This window comes from Panonychus citri, unplaced genomic scaffold (assembly GCF_014898815.1).
Source record: "Panonychus citri isolate SS breed McGregor unplaced genomic scaffold, ASM1489881v1 Contig00040, whole genome shotgun sequence".
Taxonomy (NCBI): domain Eukaryota; kingdom Metazoa; phylum Arthropoda; class Arachnida; order Trombidiformes; family Tetranychidae; genus Panonychus; species Panonychus citri.
Window position 1 is genome coordinate 322,071 of NW_026515445.1, and position 19,667 is coordinate 341,737.

Genomic DNA, 19,667 nt, shown 5'->3' on the forward strand with positions numbered 1-19,667 from the left:
CCGATTAACGATTGAAAATAAAAAATTTTCATTAACTTTCAATTGAATCTTTTAATTAACTTTGTCACTAATTGAATTATTGTTTTCTGTTTTTGTTTTGTCTCTTTATTTGGTTGATTGTATTCTTTTTGTTAAATAGACTATGTATCGATCGAGATTAAATCGTTTGGTGAATTATTCGTATCGAAGTTTATTTAGCTCATCGGTTGATTGCTCAGTTGATTCGATACAATCAAATCATCTTCTTGTTTCTACTAAATCATCTACTGTGATTAAAAGTGTTCGTGGTTTACATTTGGTGCCGATTGTTGTTGAGCAAACTGGAACTGGTGAGAGAAGTTATGACATTTATTCTAGACTATTAAAGGAAAGGATCATTTGTCTCATGGGAGCGATAAATGATGATACAGCTTCATTAACTGTGGCTCAATTGTTATTCTTACAATCAGAGAGCAGTAAAAAACCAATCCATATGTATATTAATAGTCCAGGAGGTGAAGTTCCGGCTGGAATGGCCATTTATGATACTATGCAATACATTTTACCTCCAATTGCAACTTGGTGTGTTGGTAAGTAAGATAAACTTTCCCATTGATGTTTATTGTTTATATACTAATTAATATTTATTTTTCATTCTATCCTTATGATGTAATTACTTTAGGTCAATGTTGTTCGATGGCCAGTTTACTTTTAACTAGTGGAACTCCTGGGATGAGACATTCTCTTCCTCATTCAAGAATAATGGTTCACCAGCCTCATGGATCAGCTCGAGGCCAAACAACTGATATGATTATATTAGCTGAAGAAATGAATAAAATTAAGAAAATGCTTAATGGTTTATACTCAAGACATACAGGAAAACCGATTGAAGAGATTCAGGAGATGCTCGAAAGGGATAAATTCATGTCCCCTGAAGAAGCCATTGAATTTGGACTAATCGATTCCGTCCTTTCTCATCCTCGCACATCCAACAATCCACAACAAGATCAACCCCAACAACCCCAACAACAACCGGAATCACCTCAACAGTAAACAATCAAAAGACATTAGAAAATCAAACAATTAGTACCAATAACCATGCCAATCAATTGATGGATCACAAAGACAATCGAAATTTTCTCCCTCAATTAAATGGAAATCACCTGAAAAAGAAAGGAAAAGGAGAGAAGTAAAAATAAAGGGAAACCTTTAAAAAGATTTTCAATAAAACAACAAATTGAAGTAAAAGGTTACAACTGAATGGAAAATGATGAAAGTGGAGATAATCATGATAATGATATTAATCAAATGTGACACACAAGGCAACAGGAAATCAGTGAAAAGTAAATTTAATTAAGATCATGAAAGTTTGAAGACCTGATTCTTGTCGGTTATCTTATCATCATAGCAACACACAAATTACCGGAAATTGATGATAATTATTCAGCGTCATCTTCATAATTTTGCTCCTCACCATCACCAAGTCAACAAAGAGTCACCAACATGATCACGATCATCATCATCATCGTCTCTCTATCAACATATTCCTTATATATTAATTAGGCAACAACAACATGATCCACACCGATTGGCGGAAAAAAATCAAGTTACAATTAAGTTAACTGTTAAGTTTTTCGTGTCATGTTTAGTATTTAACAATTTTTATCGAAAAAAGAAAAACTCAATTCAATGTAATTAATCATAATCGGAGAAAACAAATTAATACAAAGGGAAAAGTGATTACAATTGTTATGGACAGAAAAAAAGAATCAATTAATTTGATTTTACTTCGTTAATGGTTAATTATAATTAAAAAAATCTCCATCATGGTCCCAACAAAATTCGTTGGGTGGAAAAGCAAAGAACGAAAAAAAAGTTTTCCAACTTAAATTTCGAGAAGAAGAAAAAAAAATTAAAATTATCAATGGATTGTTTTGTTTCTCTTATTGTGGCAACAATATAATTAACAATGATTTCATTTATCTTTTAATTATGACAATTATCTGGTTAATAGTAATAATATAATAATAATCGTTAGCCTTTGGTGTTTACAAAAAGGAGCAAGAAAAAGGAAACGGAAAAAGTGGATCTTCCTGATGGACAAACAAACCAAAAGAATACAATTCAATTAATCTAATCAAGACAATTAAAGGAGAAAACAAATGAAATAATTCAAATGATCAAAATTTAAACAATCAAATTAGTGGGAAAACCTGAAACTCTTGCCTCCAAAAAGTGTTAATCAATAAGATCTACAAACATTTCTAATCAAAATCAATTAATCAATTGACGAAAATTTTTTTTGTACCTTCTTTCAATTAGTTTTGGTTACACATCTATAATCGTTACAATTACAATTACAATTAGTTAAATTGTGATAATGTTGCGTTAATATTATAAATGAGTAGCCACGACAACAAATTTGATTATTTAGCAATCAAAGGGTTAATATTATCCCTTTTTTGTTTGTTTACATTGATTAATTGATTTCGATTGCAATCAAAATAACACACGAATCTATTTTTTCATCTGATAATCCAAAAGAATATAATTCAAAATCTTAATTATCTTGATTAATCTCTTCCTCTTCTTCTTGCACCATTTTCCTCTTGAGAATCACTCATTAATGTTTTTCTTTTAATCATCATAATCAAATGAAAACTTCTTGTTGGTAAAATTAATACAATAATTAATTCAAAATGATTCTGATGATGGTAATCATGGTAAAAGATGTAATATTTGGTGTTAGGTGTGTATGTGTATTTGTGTGTATGTTTAAGGTGAATGTGTTTTTATGTATGCATTTTGTTTATGTAATGTTATCATATAAGTTTGTGTTTATGTTGATTTGATTTTGTTTTTTTTCAATTGTTTTCTTGTTTTGTTTTGTTTGTTTTTTCAGGTAAATCGAGAGAGAGAGAGAGAGAAAATTGATAAAATGTTGATTTTGTAGAGATGATGATATAATATATAAAGAAAAGAGAGAAGAAGATGAAAGATGATGAAAGAAGAAAAAAACTAAAGGCTTCAAGTTATAATTCCATATCTTTTGTTTCGTCATCAGAGAAATCGCTCATCGAACTTTCCTCTGACGATGATTCTTTGTCTTGTTGTTCTTTCAACGCTTCTTCGGTTGCGTATTTTTTAACATAATCTAGAATATCATCAAGGAGAGACAAACACATAAATCATAATAACAATAATTAAAAGGTAAGAAAATCATAAGAAGGGGATTTAAGAGTAACAATTAAGAAGTGAATTAGAGAAAGAGGTAAGTGAAAAAGGAGAGAGATTGTTTTTTTTTTGGTAAAATGAAGGATGATGATGGGGCCCAGAAAATTGTATAAAGACCAAGCCAAGAGATGGATAGTTCCGTTTGAGTTGTAAAGGGTTTTCCAGAGCATGTTGATTGTTGATGATGGTTAAGATGAGTTGATTTTTGTTGTTTGGGAGAGTAAAAAAAATCAGGTTAAATTGTTGGTTGGTAATACGATGACAAGCATTACAAGCCAATCAGTTGATTGTGATGAGTGTGTGAGTAGGCCCAAGAGAATTAAAATGAAAGGGAAATCATCATGAAAATTGTTGAAAAATCATGTTGAATGTGAATCATTGTGATGTTTAAGAACAAAAAAAAATTGAATTGTTAGCGATAATAAAGAAAACAACAATAACAATAATAATCAAGTTGATAAATGAATGGTCAAGATCCAAGAGGAGATTGTTTGTGAGTAGATGACCAAAAGAAAAATATAAAAGAGAAAAGAAAAAAAAATTATTAGTAAAGTATGAATTATATTCAAGGTATACAAGAACGATAATGAGATGTTCAAGTAAAAGAGAACGAAAAAAGTACATTTTCGAAAAGAAAAAAGTTTCTAAAGTCATCTTTTCTTCTTCTTCTCATCTTCGTCTTCATATTCTTTGAAAGTATAACAAAGTTATATTAATAATAGTAATAATCTCATCATCATCAACACAATAATGACGATGATAATAGGTACATGTATCTATGGAAAAGTGAAATTCAGTCTCCCATGTTTCCGTAGAGCCCATTAAAAACTATCCATCGCTTTTCCTTGTAACTTAAATACACCTTCTTGAGAAACTTTAAGCACACTCTTGGCCCACCCTCTCCGCCTCCTTTTTGCAACACCTCTTAAAATAATCAAGGACTAAAGTGTATTAATATAATGTTATATATATACACACAATATAATATACCCGGAGGGTGGAAAAATGATAATCAAGCGAAGAGAGAGAAAACAAATCAAAGTAACAGCAAGAAAATGAGGGTTCCCCATACAAATCCTGACCCATCTTAAGATGATGAGGATGAGGATGACGATGATGAAGAGGAGAGTAAGTTAAAGAGAAAGAGAAAAGGAAGTTGAAACGAAAAAGATGAAGCAAGATGAAGGAAGGGCAAAAAAAAAGATGAAGATAAACGAAAACGATGATGAGAAGTTAAAGTAATCATCTTATAATTGAGATGATATTAAATTCATGAAACATTATGTTTCCAAGTAAACTACAGATAATTATAATTATCGTTGTGATATAATAGGAGAAGTTGACAAAAAAAAATATCACAAGATTACCAGTGAATTGGATACATGATGATCATGGCAAAAATTGAGATGATTAACAATCAATTGTCAACAATAAATAATCATTTAAAAGTAGAAACTTTTCAAAGGCTATTAAACCTTAATCATGAGGATAATGATTGAATTTAAATGCCAAGGAACATGAAATTCCAAGTGAATAAATAATTCAATCATGATCTCGAGTGCATCGTACGGATGTACATGTAAAGAGAGAGAGAGAGAGAGAGAGAGAGAGAGAGAGAGAGAGAGAGAGATAAGTAATCAATAATCCTTCATCTTTTTAAAATCGATTATCAGCTGATTTTCAATAAACAATCATGAAGGTAACACAGTATCAGAAAAATGAAGCAAAAAGTATGTATCTCCCTCTCTGATCATATTGTTGGGTGGTTATGGTGAAAATCATGATAGAATGCAAAGAAAAGTATCAGTTTGAAGAGGAAAAATGTTCAGAATGTTGAGTAACAATGGAATAGGCAAACTCAGTTAATTGTGACTCTTTTTTTGCCTTTTCATGTAACAGAGACAGTAACCTAGTTTTCGTGGTTCCTTTTGCTTCCCATTTCTTCAGTTCGATCTTCTTATCATCCATCTTCTTTCCCTTTCTTTACTCTATCTCTCTCTCTATGGAAGGTGAAGTACATTCAGGTCAGAATAGAATTGGTTACGTCAAGAGAAGAGGAAAAGATGATGTGATGAAGAATCAAAGGATTTCCTTGTGAAAGAAACTGAATTAATTCTTGATTATTTTTCTATTCCTTTTTTTCAAGAGTATCGATTGAATGTCGCTCATCATTTTAACAATTGAATAGAGAGAAAAATAATCACAATCAGTTATCGAAGAGAAAAAATAAATAATCATCCTAATCAATGAATTCCAATGTAATTAAGTCTCTCTACTATTCTGGTTATAAATTAATTTTGTCAAATACTATCATTGATAATCAAAAATGATCATCAATTGATTGAGAAAATAGAGTTGAATTGTTATTATGAAAAATGAAAATGAAAAATAGTAATCAAATTAACTAGAATAATGAAAATTGTGATCCATATTAACTAGAGTAATTGAGATTAACTATTTAAGTGATCAAAATTAATAATAATTAATTGTTGAAACTTCCGTTTATTTCATCATCTCAGTGACCTCATAATACTTTCATGTGAATGTTGATACGAAAAATGAATCAACTCATCAACTAATCAATAAATTGTTATTTAGGTTTACCAGTACACACAAATTTCACGTTAATTTTGGTAATAATTTAATTTGATTGTGCAACAAATTGCAATCGGTTTAATACAATTTTTATTATCCATTTGATTACTATGATAATGATATTAATAAGGTAGTTCAATGTTGATTGTTGATTAAATCCAGGTAATGATAATGACGAGAAATAGGTTAGACTCTTCCGGTGTGTTAATCATCATAAATTTATGATAATATGATATGATTAACATGATATGATTGTTTTTTATGTATATTATTTGCTTCTTGATTGTTGTTAACAACAATCAAAAGTTAATTTAGATTTGTTGCATTTCAATCATCTCCTGAAGGTAATTGACTATTGATTGGTTAGTATTGTATTTGGTTAACAGTTTTGATTCATTGTCAACCAATCAACAATTAACTAAATTACTGTTATTGTTAACGACCTTTTTTTTTAAATTGCAAACAGTTAAAGGTTGATCAATGTGACAGACAAAATTTAATGTCAAAAGTTAATCATCATCATAAGATTTAAATGATTTATTAAATCAAAATCAAGACTTTCTGATGCAATCACAATCATCGTAACAATTTTTGATTAATCATTACAAATTGGAAATCATTTAATGTCATTTAACAATTGAGTCAATCTGTCATCTTCGATCATTGCCCTTGAAACAATTAACTAATTGCGAAACTTGGTTGGATAAAAAAGTAATCATTTCCAAAAGACTTAACCAGCCAATTAACAACAATTTAATTGTCCATCACAGGTAAGTGAATCAAGAAAAAAACGTCATACAATTAATAAAAAAAGTAACAATGATTATAAAGATGATAACGTGATGAAATCAATGAATAAAATCAAATGAAATCATAACAATTAAAAAAAACCTTCAACAATTAAGTGACAATTAAATATTCGGGGAGAAATGCAAGAGAGAAAGAGAGAGAGAGAGAGAGAGAGTTAATTGTTACTCTAGAAAAGACTAATCATCTAACTAGAATCATGATTAACTTTTCATGTTCCATCATAATCTTTGTCAGAATTTTTTTTCCACATGAAAAAGCTTCTATTCAGGAGATAATATTATTATTTATAAGAGAGGAAAATCAATAATTTATAAATTGTGTTGATATATTAATTGTAGAAATTGGAAAATTGAAATAAAAGAAAAAAATCTAAATTAATTGTCATTAAATTGATCGATTTTCATAATCAATAAGGTTGATTTTAACCTATCATCAACTCGTGTTTTCAATTTTAAATCAAACCATTTTAATCACAATTAACAGCAAGAGAGAGAGAGAGAGAGAGAGAGAGAAATCAAATCAAACAATGGATTTAGTTTATTTCACTCAACAGCAATAGACAAAAGTTAATTGTCTTGATTAGGATAATGATCACTGAATGATAAATGGTAACAATCTCAAGCCAATTAACTTATGGAAAAATTAACTCGCTAATTAAGATAAAGAGAAAATCAGTTGATTGGACTGAATGGAGATGAACTTTAACAGTGATTGTTAAATTAATAGTGATAATCATTATCATTAGAAAAAAAATTAACTAAACAACAGATTAGACAATAAGACAATTAAGGTAAACAATTAAGAAATAGTAAAAGAGTGATAATTACTTAAAGATAAGTAACTCGTAACTAAATCAGATTAAGTTAAATTATAAACAGTGAAATTAAATTACATTATTGTTAATTGTAATAAGTTAAACTAACTTTTTAACAGTAACAACAATCAAAAATCATAATAACAAACACATAGAGAGTTAACTGTTAGTAGGTCAAACTGGTCCACCCAAGTTTAGTATTATGATTTAACTTGAATCCAATTATAATCAAGGTAAATTGTTAAATTATTTGACTGATTGTTGACCAATGTTCAAATTCAACGATTGTGTAAAGTAATAGATTAATGTAATTATTTACAATTAATAACAATTCAAGTTAACTCAGCTATGGATTAATGTAGTAAGGAAAAAAAAGGTTTCATTGAAATGAATTATAATTAAGATTGAATTATAATGATGGTGAAAAAAATTAAGAATTGATTGTAAAATTAAGGTGAAAGAGATTTAGATTAACAGGAGAAGATTATCAAGAGGTGATGACACAGTTTCTATTCAATTTATAAATATAAGAGAATCACCTTTTCTCAAACTAAATCAGTTACGATTAAATTATGTTACCTAATCAACAAACCAAATTAAGTAGATTGTATATTGAAAGGACTTATTGTTGCATTATAATCAAACTGAAATTCAATTGATTTAGTTGATTGTTTTGGTGTTAAGGTCAACGTGTGGCCAATAAAACATCATGTTAATCATGTATTTACTTTGGCAAAGCATCATCATCATCTTGAAAACGATTTAGGTCTAAATTTGTTTGCAATTAAGCAGAAAAAAAAGTTGATTTAACAAACTAAGAAGGTAAAGAGGAGGGTGATTAGTGAAGGTGGTGGTGGGTTTTTGGATACTCAGAGTGGATTGAGCTACAAAAGCGTTAAACCATGAAAGGTAACAATTGTTTTCACCAAAAAAAGGAACCATTTTTTATAAACTGAGACCAAAAAAGTCCAGGGTAAAAATAAGATTATCAATTGATTGTTACCTTAATTCTGATATATTTTTAGTATGAATTAAATGTTTCATTTTTGTCAACTTTTGGTTTGAAACTAATTCTAATGATTGAGAGAGAGAGAGAGAGAGAGAGAGAGATTTATAATACAATTATCATCATAATCTGAGATGATTAAATATAATCCATTTTAAACACACATAGGGAGACACATGATACATATTGCAATCAATAAATTGTCAGAGAGAAAATGAGAAAAAAATATGATTAAGTTTGCAATTTTCAACCATTGATTGATAATGAAACCAAATTGTTAACTTGATTGTCAAGCTGATTCGTAACAAAACTAATAATATGAAAGGAAAACAAATTGTTTGCTTTGAAAAGCAATAATATTATTGATCGGAACGAGAATCAAATTATTGCTGTTAACAATTTGATAATTATAATTGTAAGAGTGTGTTGGTTGAGGATGCGATTAAAATTTAATTGTAATTCTAAAAAAATATAATCACGATGAGAAAGAGAGAGAGAGAAAGAAACAAATTATCAAGTGTATCTACCATTTTTTTTTACAAAGGAGATCGAGAGAGAGAGAGAAAGAAAGAAAGAAAGAAAGGAAAAGAGGAAGAGATATTGAAGAAAAGCATAGAGAAAAGGCAACAATTCACAATGTAAACAAGTTTCAATCTTCAAGGATGATGAGGAGCTGATGATGAAAGGAAAGGAAAGAGAAACAAGAAGAAGGTGAAATCAGCTGATACCAATGAACAAGGTTTACGCATCAACATTTAGGTTGATTATTCCTTAGTAACGCGCATAATTTACTGATGAGGCCATCATCTATGTTTAGATTGATGTAATTGTGAGTTTTGTTGTTGTTGTTGTTTATATTTACATACATGAGTAAGGAATCAATTGGTTTCTAATTGTTGGTAAGACCAATCAAACCTGAGAGAGTGATTACTACCTGAAAGTAACAGTAACTCTACTGTTATGAAAACAAAGGGAGAGAGAGAGAGAGAGACCAGATGATTGCGATTGGGGAAATGAAAAACACTCTTACTAAAAAAAGACTTGAACTGTTTTACTTTTGTTTTCCTATAGGAAACTATTGAATACTTTCAATGTCAGAATCTAACCTACATTTAGTAACATTATCATTTAATGGTGATGATCATGTTTTCAGATTGATCTAAGTTGTTTTTATTGATTATGAACAAAAAAAAAGGGGAAATAATTTACCTGCAACTTTCCTAATGTATTCCTCTGGTTTATGGAGGTATAAAGCTGCAGCATCTCCGTTCAGTGGATCAATTGGATTGGGATAGGTAAGTAATTGTGGTAAAAATGATTCAAAGATATTGGAGAGATCGTAAAGAGCTGTCCAGGCCTGGTTAATTACGTCCAAACAAACGGTACCAGAGACCTCATCGATGTTAGGGTGATATATTTTGTTCATAAATCCAATGGATGGTGATTTAAATGGATACTTTTCCGGTAAATCAACACGAACTTTCCAAACACCTCCTTCATATGGAGCTGATTATGAAAAGGGAAGAAGGAGAAAAGAGAATGAGAGAGGGAGAGGGAGAGAGAGAGAAAGATGAAACATTAATCCCTAGTAAACTTTTGGATCATCAAAAAAAAACATAATAAACTCCAACGATGATGATGATGATGAGTAGTTAATGTTTGTTGGCTAAATAGGAAGAGAATTTTTTTAAACTTACTTCCTTTGGGTCCGTAGAATTTAACACAAAATTCATTTAATCCACCAAGGATGGTAACTACATGTTTAGATTCAATTCTATTGCGAGAAAAGAATAGAACAAAAAAAAAGAAAAGAGAATAGAATAGAACAAACACAAAAGAGAATAGAATAAATTAATCCATCGATACACAAAACAATTGATTAGCAATAGTGGTTTTTTTTCTGGTGAGAGGAGAGAGAGAGAGAGAGAAAGGAAGGTGAAGAAGAAGGTGAAAAAAGGATAGAGAGAGAGAGAGAAAAAAAACAAATGATACAATTAACATTGGAAAAAAAGATGATTACAATTTAAGGACATCAGTGTCCATTCTTCTTTTGCCTGGACTTGGTGAAGACATCATTATATCAATAACAGGGTCACAAATGAATGAAAATCAGTTGATATCAGAATGAGAAGATAAATTAACTCACAAAGAGAGAGAAAAAATAAAACACTGAGAGAATAAATAGAGAGAGAGAGAGAAAAGAAAGAAAAAAAGACAGAGACACAGAAGAGAATAAAATTAACAAGGAAGAAAAAAAATTAGATGTTGGTTTTCACTCTACAACAGAGAGAGAGAGTAGAGTTTTTTTTTGTTGATTCTGTGATTGTTGTTGTTGTTATGCTGATGGTAATCAAGATCAAGAGGCAGATGATGATGATGTTGTTGTTGTTGATGATGATGAGAGTAAAGTAATAACAAAAACAGAGTAAAAGATGAGAGAGAAAGAGAGAGAGAGCAAAACAACTGCAGTTGCTTGTTGATGTTACTGAGAGTTTACAGTTTCTCTTCCTCTCCTTTGCTTGTCTTCCAACGCAGGCAACGTCATCTGTTGATGAGAAGTTTTTCTTTCTCACTTTTGATTATCTTTTCCATTCCAATTACAATTAAGTTAATTGTTTTTCATTCTCTCCTTTAAACTTTTCCACCTTTTTCTCTTTCATTTCGTTTATTGGTCATCACTCTCGATTTCGTTCTCGACCATTGGTCAGTTTGTATTCTGTTTATAAAGAAAAAGCCAATTTGTTTAATTCACTTTCGGATTGGAGTAAATCATTTCTCGGTTAATTGTATTGTACTTTCTGTCAATTAACGATTAACTGGATTACGATTGGAATATCAATTTAATCAACAATTTGATCATTTGGTTTTTTCGTCTAATTGGTTAATTTTTTTATTCTTTTCTTTCATGTTAATCAGTTTTTTTTGCTTCTTCTATTACTTTCCTATTAATAGATTTTGATGATACAATTAGATTTAATTGTATTCGAATACGAGAAGAAGATATTAATTTACTAATTGTTACTCTCTTTTCTGTTAATTTGGTTGTTTTTTTTAATTGTCTCTCTTTAGTAGACAACAAAATTGGCCATTTAATTTAAACAATTAACGTTCTTGTGTAACGGTTAAATTGTTGATCGCTCGAGGCGAGTTGCTGAGAAATTAACAAATTTTCAATTTAACTAATTGTCGACTGTTAATTGTAACCAAATTGTAACTGTGTTTGTCTAAATTGCTTTGTTTTCTTTTTTTTTGATTGGGTGATTACAATTTATTTAGTATTAAATGGCAGTTAGATAATTGTGTTTGTGTGTTGATTGTTGACAATTAAGTTTCACACGAGTTTCAATTTTTATTTGTATAATTTTGTTTGATTGTTGATTAAGTTTGATATAAGATTTAAGATCATTGAGATTGATTTTCATTGTTTAGTTGATTGGTGTTGACGGTGTTGATTGTTGATTGATTATTTTAAGAGTACAAGAGGTCGATATGGATCCAGCTAAATTGGAGGCTCGGCAAACGTATTTTCCAGCGGCGGGTTTAGTTGATTTCTCGATGATTAATCTACAAATTCCCCCAGTTAATGAATCAATTTGTGAGCCAGAAGCCGAAGCAACTTCAATATCATTGTGATACCATTTAATTGTCGGCGGTGGGTAACCATCAACTTCACATTCTAATGAGATGTAACCACCTTCAGGTATTGATTTATCTTTGAGCCCCTTTAAATATAACAAAGAGAGAGAGAGAGGGAGAACAATTAAAATCACTAAAATGTTAGATGAGAGTAAATGAAACAATTAACTTGATTATAAATCAATTGTTTTCTACTTACGGTGATAAATATTGGAGCTCTAACTGGATTACCTTCAGAATTTGGATTATCTGAAATATCTTGACCAAAAAAAGAGGTCGATTGGAGGGAGTGGAGTGATGTTTGGGATAACGAACCCACCGAGAGGGTAGTTGACAATAGGGATGGACAAATATCACCTCTGGGTATGGACATTGCCTGGACAATTAGGAAAAGGAGCAATAATAATGAAAGAAAAGGGGATATTTAAAATAATACAACAGCAATTGCGAAGACAAGAGGGAAAAACTATCGATAATCAAGAATCTTATCGATGAAAATTGATTGATGATTCGATTAACTTTTAGATTTAAACCTTAATCTTCCCTGATTGTTACCTTTGTAAACGGAGCCTCTCTGTTGCCCTGACCTGGAGCTCGAACTGGTTGCCATTGTTTGGATGCTCTCGGTAGAGTTGATGATGTTAATGGTGAGAAAAAACCTTTCGGAACCCAAACTGGTTTGAATTCTGTGCTTAGATTATCCTCTTGAGCTGAATAATAACTTGGCTCCTCACTGATATCTGATTTCGCTGATGAGGTTGAATATTTGTATCCACAAGGAAGCGATTCAAATGAATCGGCTCCTTTAAGATCACCTGAGAAAGGATAAATCCCTGACCCACCACCACCGCCTCCTAATCGGAATAGTCGACCAGGTCCTTCGACTGACAATTTACGATCTAAACTCATACATCTCATCTTATAATCGTAGGTTGAAGCTGCTTGTTCCATGGCGATTCGAGTGAAAAACTTGATGGAAAAAAGAGAAACAAGATTAATTAGTTTAATTATCTTACATTTTCCAGGTCAAATTGGTCATATGATTGATTATAATCATTCATTTGCTTACATCTTTTTTCTGTCTCACTGAGGCTCCTTCATTAACACACCGAACTGCACTTCCACTTGATACACTTTCCCTCCTTGACTGTTGTACCAATAGATTAGCATTTGATTCAATTGCTCCTAATGAATTGTTTGCCTTAATTGTGATTAATCCTGAATCTTCAGGCCAGGCTTCTTTAAATGTTAATCGGTAAACTCCTTCCATCGGATTGGTGAAGATGAAATTATCATCACTCAGATTAAGAGGTATCCCCTTGCGATACCAGGTAACCTGAGGTAACGGGATCCCCGTCAATTCAATTTCAAAGGTAACCTCTTCTCCAGGGTTGACAAGTTGATTAGTTAAATGACGGATTATATGTGGGGCTTTTATGGGCTCGTTTGGAGATCTCATTGTTGACATTGTCCTTAAACCTGAAGGTGATTTAATATTTTTCTCCGTAATCGATTTCACTTCATGAGACTCGATTCCTTTATCGGTGGTCACTAAATTTTCTTGATTAAAACTATGAGATATTTCCGGCTCTTCGTCGTTGATTTTACTGTAATGATGCTCTTCTCGAGTGATCGATTTACTTTCTCGTGATACTAATCCAGGTTGATGGAGATGAGGATAAGATAATGATGATGATGATGGAGGAGGAGGTGGTGGTGGTGGTGGTGGTGGGGTTGATTGTGGTTGAAAGGGTGGGATTCGTTCAATTACTGAGGATCCTGAAAGTGATGATGATGGTTGGGAAAATTGTTGCTGTTGTTGTTGGACAAATGATGCTGCTGATCCGGTTGATGAACTTGTCGTTGTTTTAATTGTCCGACTAGAACTGGTCATTTCACGGAATGTTGTTCGTACCTCTGAACTTGCTCGTGTCATGTTGTTGTTGATTGAGAGTAAATTTTGATTGACCAAACCACCAGAATATGATGATGATCCCAATCCAATCAATGATTGTGAACCCAATGATTTATTCAAATCGGTTATAATTATATTCCCACTGGAAACTGCTTTACCTGCGATATTTTCAGCGACGATACAATAATTACCTTGAAGATCATCAGTAATTGATGAGATAATCAGACCATAAGTTTCACCTTCATGAATGAACTTGAATCGAGTTAAATCATTGGGCTCAATGCGACGATGATTAAAATACCAAGTGACCTGCGGTTCAGGTTGACCTTAAGTTGAAACGAAAATGAATAAATATTAACAATACTTGTTTCCTTCAAGAACAATCAAAATAAAGACTAACCTGAAATCTGACAATTTAAGGTAACATTATCTCCTACTTTAACTACTCGATCTTCCAGATATTTAATAAATTGCGGATGTTTAGTAGTTAATTTTGTCTTAATTGTAACATTACAGCAACTTGAAGCTTTGCCCAATTGATTAATTGCTTGAACCGTGTAAACACCTTCATGGGATCGAGTTACATCTTGAATTATCAAGGAATAAGTTTTACTCTCCATATCCTCGGTAACCTCTTGACCTCGGGAACAATAAACTTGCTGACCATCTCGATACCAGGTAACCTTTGGTACAGGGTGACCAATAACAGCACAAGATAAAAATAGAACCGATTTCTCATCCAAAGTAACATCATTCAAATTTTGTATAAACATTGGAGGTCGATCAGGAAGTGTTTCTGGTTTATCTTTGATAATCATGAAAGATATAGATTAAAGATTAACTGATTAGTTGATCAGTTGATTAACATGATAATCTAAAGTAATAATTAGCATAAAATAAACACAGTTGATGATTACAAGCTGAAATCTTTTCTCAATCAATTCAAGTGAAAGCTTAGCAATTATCATAACTACCATTACTTTTCAACCCAAAAATAATAAGGAAACAATTTAGTTAATTTGGTTTAATCAACTCACCAGGAATCTCAATTAACCGTTGACTTTTGATATTAGTTATATCATGATAAACTGTTCGGGTGATTTTTTCCTCGCTGGAGATTCTTGAAACTGAATTATTCACCATGGTCTCGGCGTTTTTTACCTCCACTGGTTTCGGCTTAGGAATCTGTTGATTGTAAGTGATTAAGAAAGTGATTAGATTGGTGGATTTGATTGGATTCCATTTGATTTTTACCTCGTCCGTTTGAACGGAAACTTGGACTGATCGAGTTGATTTAACTTTCTCCTCGTTAAGTTGATTCTTTCGTGATTCCATTAGAGATTCAATTTTGATCGTTAAATTGTTGATATAAGTTAAACACGATTGAGTACAAAGGATTCCTCGTTCTTTGTCCAAGAATGGATCTTTACTCTGATTACATTGGAATGATTAGTTGATCGAACAATTAAATTAGATTGACTTTTCTTACCTGTTTAACTTCTCGGGTGAAATTTACTTCGAGATTTTTCAATTTAATGATCTCTTGTTTCAGTGAAACCCAAATCTCAGTCAACGGTCGGATATTTTCATCGGTAACTTTGTCCAATTTGATTAGGTCATTTTCAAGTTGATCTAAATTACGAGTTACCTGGAACACGGAAATTAATTGATTGGTGGTTATTTTTTTCCTCAATTCATTGTAATAACTTACATCTGATGCGATCTTATGAAAGGTTGAATATCGTTTTGATAAAAGGATTCGAGTTTCTAATAATGATGAGTACAATTCCCAATTCGATTTGAGTTCGTCAAGAGAGTTGGTCACATCTTCGGGTATATTTTCAGCATCAATTTCCATTCGGTTAACAATTGACAGTAAAACTTTCAATTCCAATGACTTTGTCTCCATTTCGATGGAAAGTTTTTGGTGTTTTTCCAGAAAATCGTTAACTATTCCCATTGAGCTTCCCATGTCTTGATGGCCTCTCATAAAATCACAAACTCGTTGATTTAACCATCGACTTAAATCATCTTTCAAGTTGATCACTCTAACCAAAGCTTCACTAACAATAGTTTCCTTTGATTGTTGCGATTGTTGTTGATACTCTTGATACAATTGTTGTTGTTGTTGTTTTTCATTTTGAACCAGGTCATCTTCAGTTTCCGTTCCAATCTCCATGGTACTAATCGGCTGGATGGAAGCAAGTTTTTCCTCCAAAGCTCTAACCTTTTCCTGGATTTCATGAAGTTTAGCATTAATCGGTTGAATATAAGCTTGATTGGTTCCTACAAGATCCAATAAATAGTAGCCTTGAGTCACTGTTTCCTTAATTGTCTCCTGAATATTATCCATTGTAACAAAGGGAACCGGTGATTGAGGTCGAAACGATGAATTCGAGACCGATGGTTCGAGGGAATCAAACATTGTATCCAATTTAGCGATGGTTAAAGAAGCACTTTCAAGAAAAGAGGCAAAGGAACTTTGAAGAGATTTCATCTCTTCCAGGGTAAACATGAGACTAGAATATTCTTCCAGAACTGCAAATGCTAAATCTTTAACTTTACTGTTCATCTCCTGAGAATGTAAATCAATTCCACTCGCCAGGCGTAATGATTCAGTTCCCAAGTTCTTCAAACTTCTTTCGATTTCATCCATTTTGTAACGAGCGATTCCCGCCTCACGAGCAGAATTTCCTGGGGCAATACCTTCGAGGATCGACCTTTCCTGGTCCATTCGATTGATAATCTGATCGAAAATTAATGAACAATAAAAAACAGAGATTCAATTCTAAATGATGAACAATTTAAACTCATGATTAAGGTTTCAGGAAATCAGGGTGAAGATGAGAAAGAAATATTTTCCATCTCTGAGATTTAGATTCTAGTTCCAAGTAGTAAAGTTGTGACAATCGTAACAATTTAACCTTAATTAATGTTCACTTGAAACAATTTACTCTCCTCAATGATCAGTAACTTCAATTAACTTGTCACAATTTAAATTGTATCAGCAAATTTGCTTGTTATTATCATAATAAAACTTTCTCGGAACCATTTTCTTTGCTAATAATTTTTGATAATCATTGGAATTAAGAAAATAACTTTGAGATTTTCTGTCAAAAATTAAAATGGATTAAGTTAATTACAACAATTTTCTGACTAATATTCTGCAATTTAAATTGTTTACCTAATAACTATTTTTAAATTATGTTTACTTAGAGTCCTGAGAGATGAAAATTGAGTTTTTTTTGGTAACAAAATACAGTTAATTTAATAACTGAATTACTATCAAATGAATAACAATTTATGGTAATGATTTAAATTCCATTGCGTAAATTGTTGGAAAAGTAATTGATTAAGTAAATTGTTGAATATAATCTACAAACCCCATTGAGAAGTTCAATGTATCGTAATCGTAGATATTGTGAGTCCAACAATTTCTTTCGTTGGATAAACAAGGTCACTAATTTTCGGCGTTTTTCTTGTAACTTTTCCAAATAATCGATCACATAAGCGATCACATTGGCGATTTCAGTTGATTTGAACAATGGCCTCGAATCGAATAGATTTACAGCCGCTAATTCATCGAGATTGGCCAATAGTAATTGCTGTTCGTTCATTGCGAACATTGAACATTCCAAAAGGTTTCTTTTGATCGTCTCGATTTCGGACAAAATTTTCCTCACTCCTTCCAGAGTTTCCGGAAGTTCGACCACAGAGAATTCGGTTTCCGCTTTTTCGATCCACTGATCAAACTGGTCACATCGTCGATAAAAGGAAACTGATTGATTTAATGTTTTCGATCTTGATTGTAATTGATGATTTAAATTCTTCCAGGCCAAGGCCAGATTCTCGGCCATCGACGAGAAAACAATTGGATCGGTTTCCTTATTTGCTAAGATCTCATCAGCTGAGCCCAAAAGTTTTTCCACTGGAGTTTGTTTGGTCTAAACAATTAAATTAAAATAGAATTAGTCATTGATTACAATTGAATTGGAACCAAATTAAGAATAACAAACGTATTTAAGATTAACCTTCATCTTAATCGGATTGTCAATCTAAACACAGAATTTGAAAACTCGGAGAATTGACAATTTCACAACAAATTGCCCATTTTCTTAATCCAAATTAAGCTTAATTGTTTCTCACCTCAAGCTTTTTCAGAGTAGTTAAGTGTTGTTGTTGATAATCAATTGCTTCATTTAATGATCGACCGATTTCAATTAGTGAGGGCTCCATGTCACAGATTTTCAATTCAATCCAATCTTTACTCTGGATTAAAAAGATTAAAACAAAGAATTAGAAATAGATTAGGTTAATCACATTGTTTAGCTAATTGTTGGTGATAATTAGGTGAGAAAATTGAAAATCGAATTTGAAATTAATCAAATTTAACTGCGAAAGAGTTGAAATCAACGGTTTTTCATTAATTTGAGCGCAAATGTGAACCAAACCAGAAAAAGTTGATCAGATTAACTTGGAATCCAAATCGTGGATTAATTTGTGATAATCTTCAATAATCCATTTGGTCACATTTTCGCTGAGAGTAAGGAAGTTAATTAGCTAAGAAAATGATTAACTTACCACAAGAACAGCAATTATAATCCTCGTTTTCCCTGATTGAACACCAATGGTGCTTATTGCAGTCGTATTGTGGTTACCATTAACACTGGAAGGTAAATTAAGACCCTCAGGGCCTTGAAGTGACTTTTGTAATTCCATTGTCATTGTGATGAAGTAAACAAGATGAAGATGATAAAATGAACAATCAACAGAGACAATTAATTAACCAGGAAAAAGGGAAACAAATGAAAAACCAACACGATGAAAATATGGATCAGAATGGAAAAGAAAATGAGTTTTTTTTCTTCCTCTCGATAATCGTAAGTAAATCAACTAGTGACTTTCATGATCTCTTTTTCTCATCATCATCATTACACATATGGGATGAGGATGAGGATGAAATGATGAGATGAGAGAAAATCTCGAAACTCAAACCAAAGAGGTGAGAGAAAAGAGAAAGAGAGTAAAAAGAGACATTCGTTTTTTCCTATGGATGTAACATCTCATTTAGAATAGAAACTCCCCTTGATTCTTTTATTTTTGGCAACATTTAAATTCTTCCCTCAGACTCTCTCACTTATCATCTTCGTCTTCCTCTTCTTCTCCTCTTCTCATCATATATTTTCCATAGGAAAACAACCGAAATCCAATCTTGGGTCGAATAAACAAAATCGACATTAAACTTCGAGCAACAAACTTGCGAACTCAAAGTACCTTGACCATCGAAATGTTCAACAGTCCATTTGTTTTCACTTCTTCTCAATCATATCGATTATCATTGGAATGGTTCATCTCATTTTCTAAATGTAGATTAATCTTATTTGTCAGTCAATGGCTTCGAAATGAACATTGTTTTCATTATCATTTCGTCTTTAAATTATTCTATTAATTTTCTTTGGGCTCAATTCGTATTATCCAATTAACTTTAATCATCTTAATCCTTTGGTAATTAAAGCGAGTTACAGTTTCTTTGGGAGATTTAAATATCCTTATGGATAAAAGGAGTAATCGTTGTGGGTGTTTGTTTATCTCTTTTCTAGTTGGTTAATTGTCCTCGTTTTTTGGGCTTGTCACAATTGGATCGAGTTTCTGTTTCTCTTAATTGCTTGAGGAAAATG

At 31.7% G+C, this 19,667-nt stretch overlaps 3 protein-coding genes across 3 annotated transcripts; 1 reads left to right on the plus strand and 2 right to left on the minus strand.

The window, feature by feature from the left end:
- Positions 1-1,179, plus strand: LOC128397797 (ATP-dependent Clp protease proteolytic subunit-like). The gene is made up of 2 exons (XM_053358549.1): positions 1-569; positions 662-1,179. The coding sequence occupies exons 1-2, from the start codon at positions 143-145 to the stop codon at positions 1,030-1,032; spliced, it is 798 nt and encodes a 265-aa protein (XP_053214524.1). The 5' UTR covers positions 1-142; the 3' UTR covers positions 1,033-1,179.
- Positions 1,180-2,595: 1,416 nt separating this feature from the next.
- Positions 2,596-10,599, minus strand: LOC128397798 (ubiquitin-conjugating enzyme E2 H). Its single transcript, XM_053358550.1, has 4 exons — positions 10,459-10,599; positions 10,136-10,212; positions 9,648-9,944; positions 2,596-3,133 (listed from the first exon to the last, which is right to left on the minus strand). The coding sequence occupies exons 1-4, from the start codon at positions 10,512-10,514 to the stop codon at positions 3,012-3,014; spliced, it is 552 nt and encodes a 183-aa protein (XP_053214525.1). The 5' UTR covers positions 10,515-10,599; the 3' UTR covers positions 2,596-3,011.
- On the minus strand, positions 10,459-19,308 carry LOC128397789 (muscle M-line assembly protein unc-89-like). Its single transcript, XM_053358541.1, has 12 exons — positions 18,571-19,308; positions 18,136-18,258; positions 17,373-17,933; positions 15,701-16,735; positions 15,479-15,637; positions 15,244-15,420; positions 15,027-15,174; positions 14,390-14,794; positions 13,144-14,315; positions 12,630-13,043; positions 12,274-12,450; positions 10,459-12,160 (listed from the first exon to the last, which is right to left on the minus strand). Exons 1-12 carry the CDS (start codon positions 18,712-18,714, stop codon positions 11,864-11,866), a joined length of 4,812 nt encoding a protein of 1,603 aa, XP_053214516.1. The 5' UTR covers positions 18,715-19,308; the 3' UTR covers positions 10,459-11,863.
- Positions 19,309-19,667: the final 359 nt, after the last annotated feature.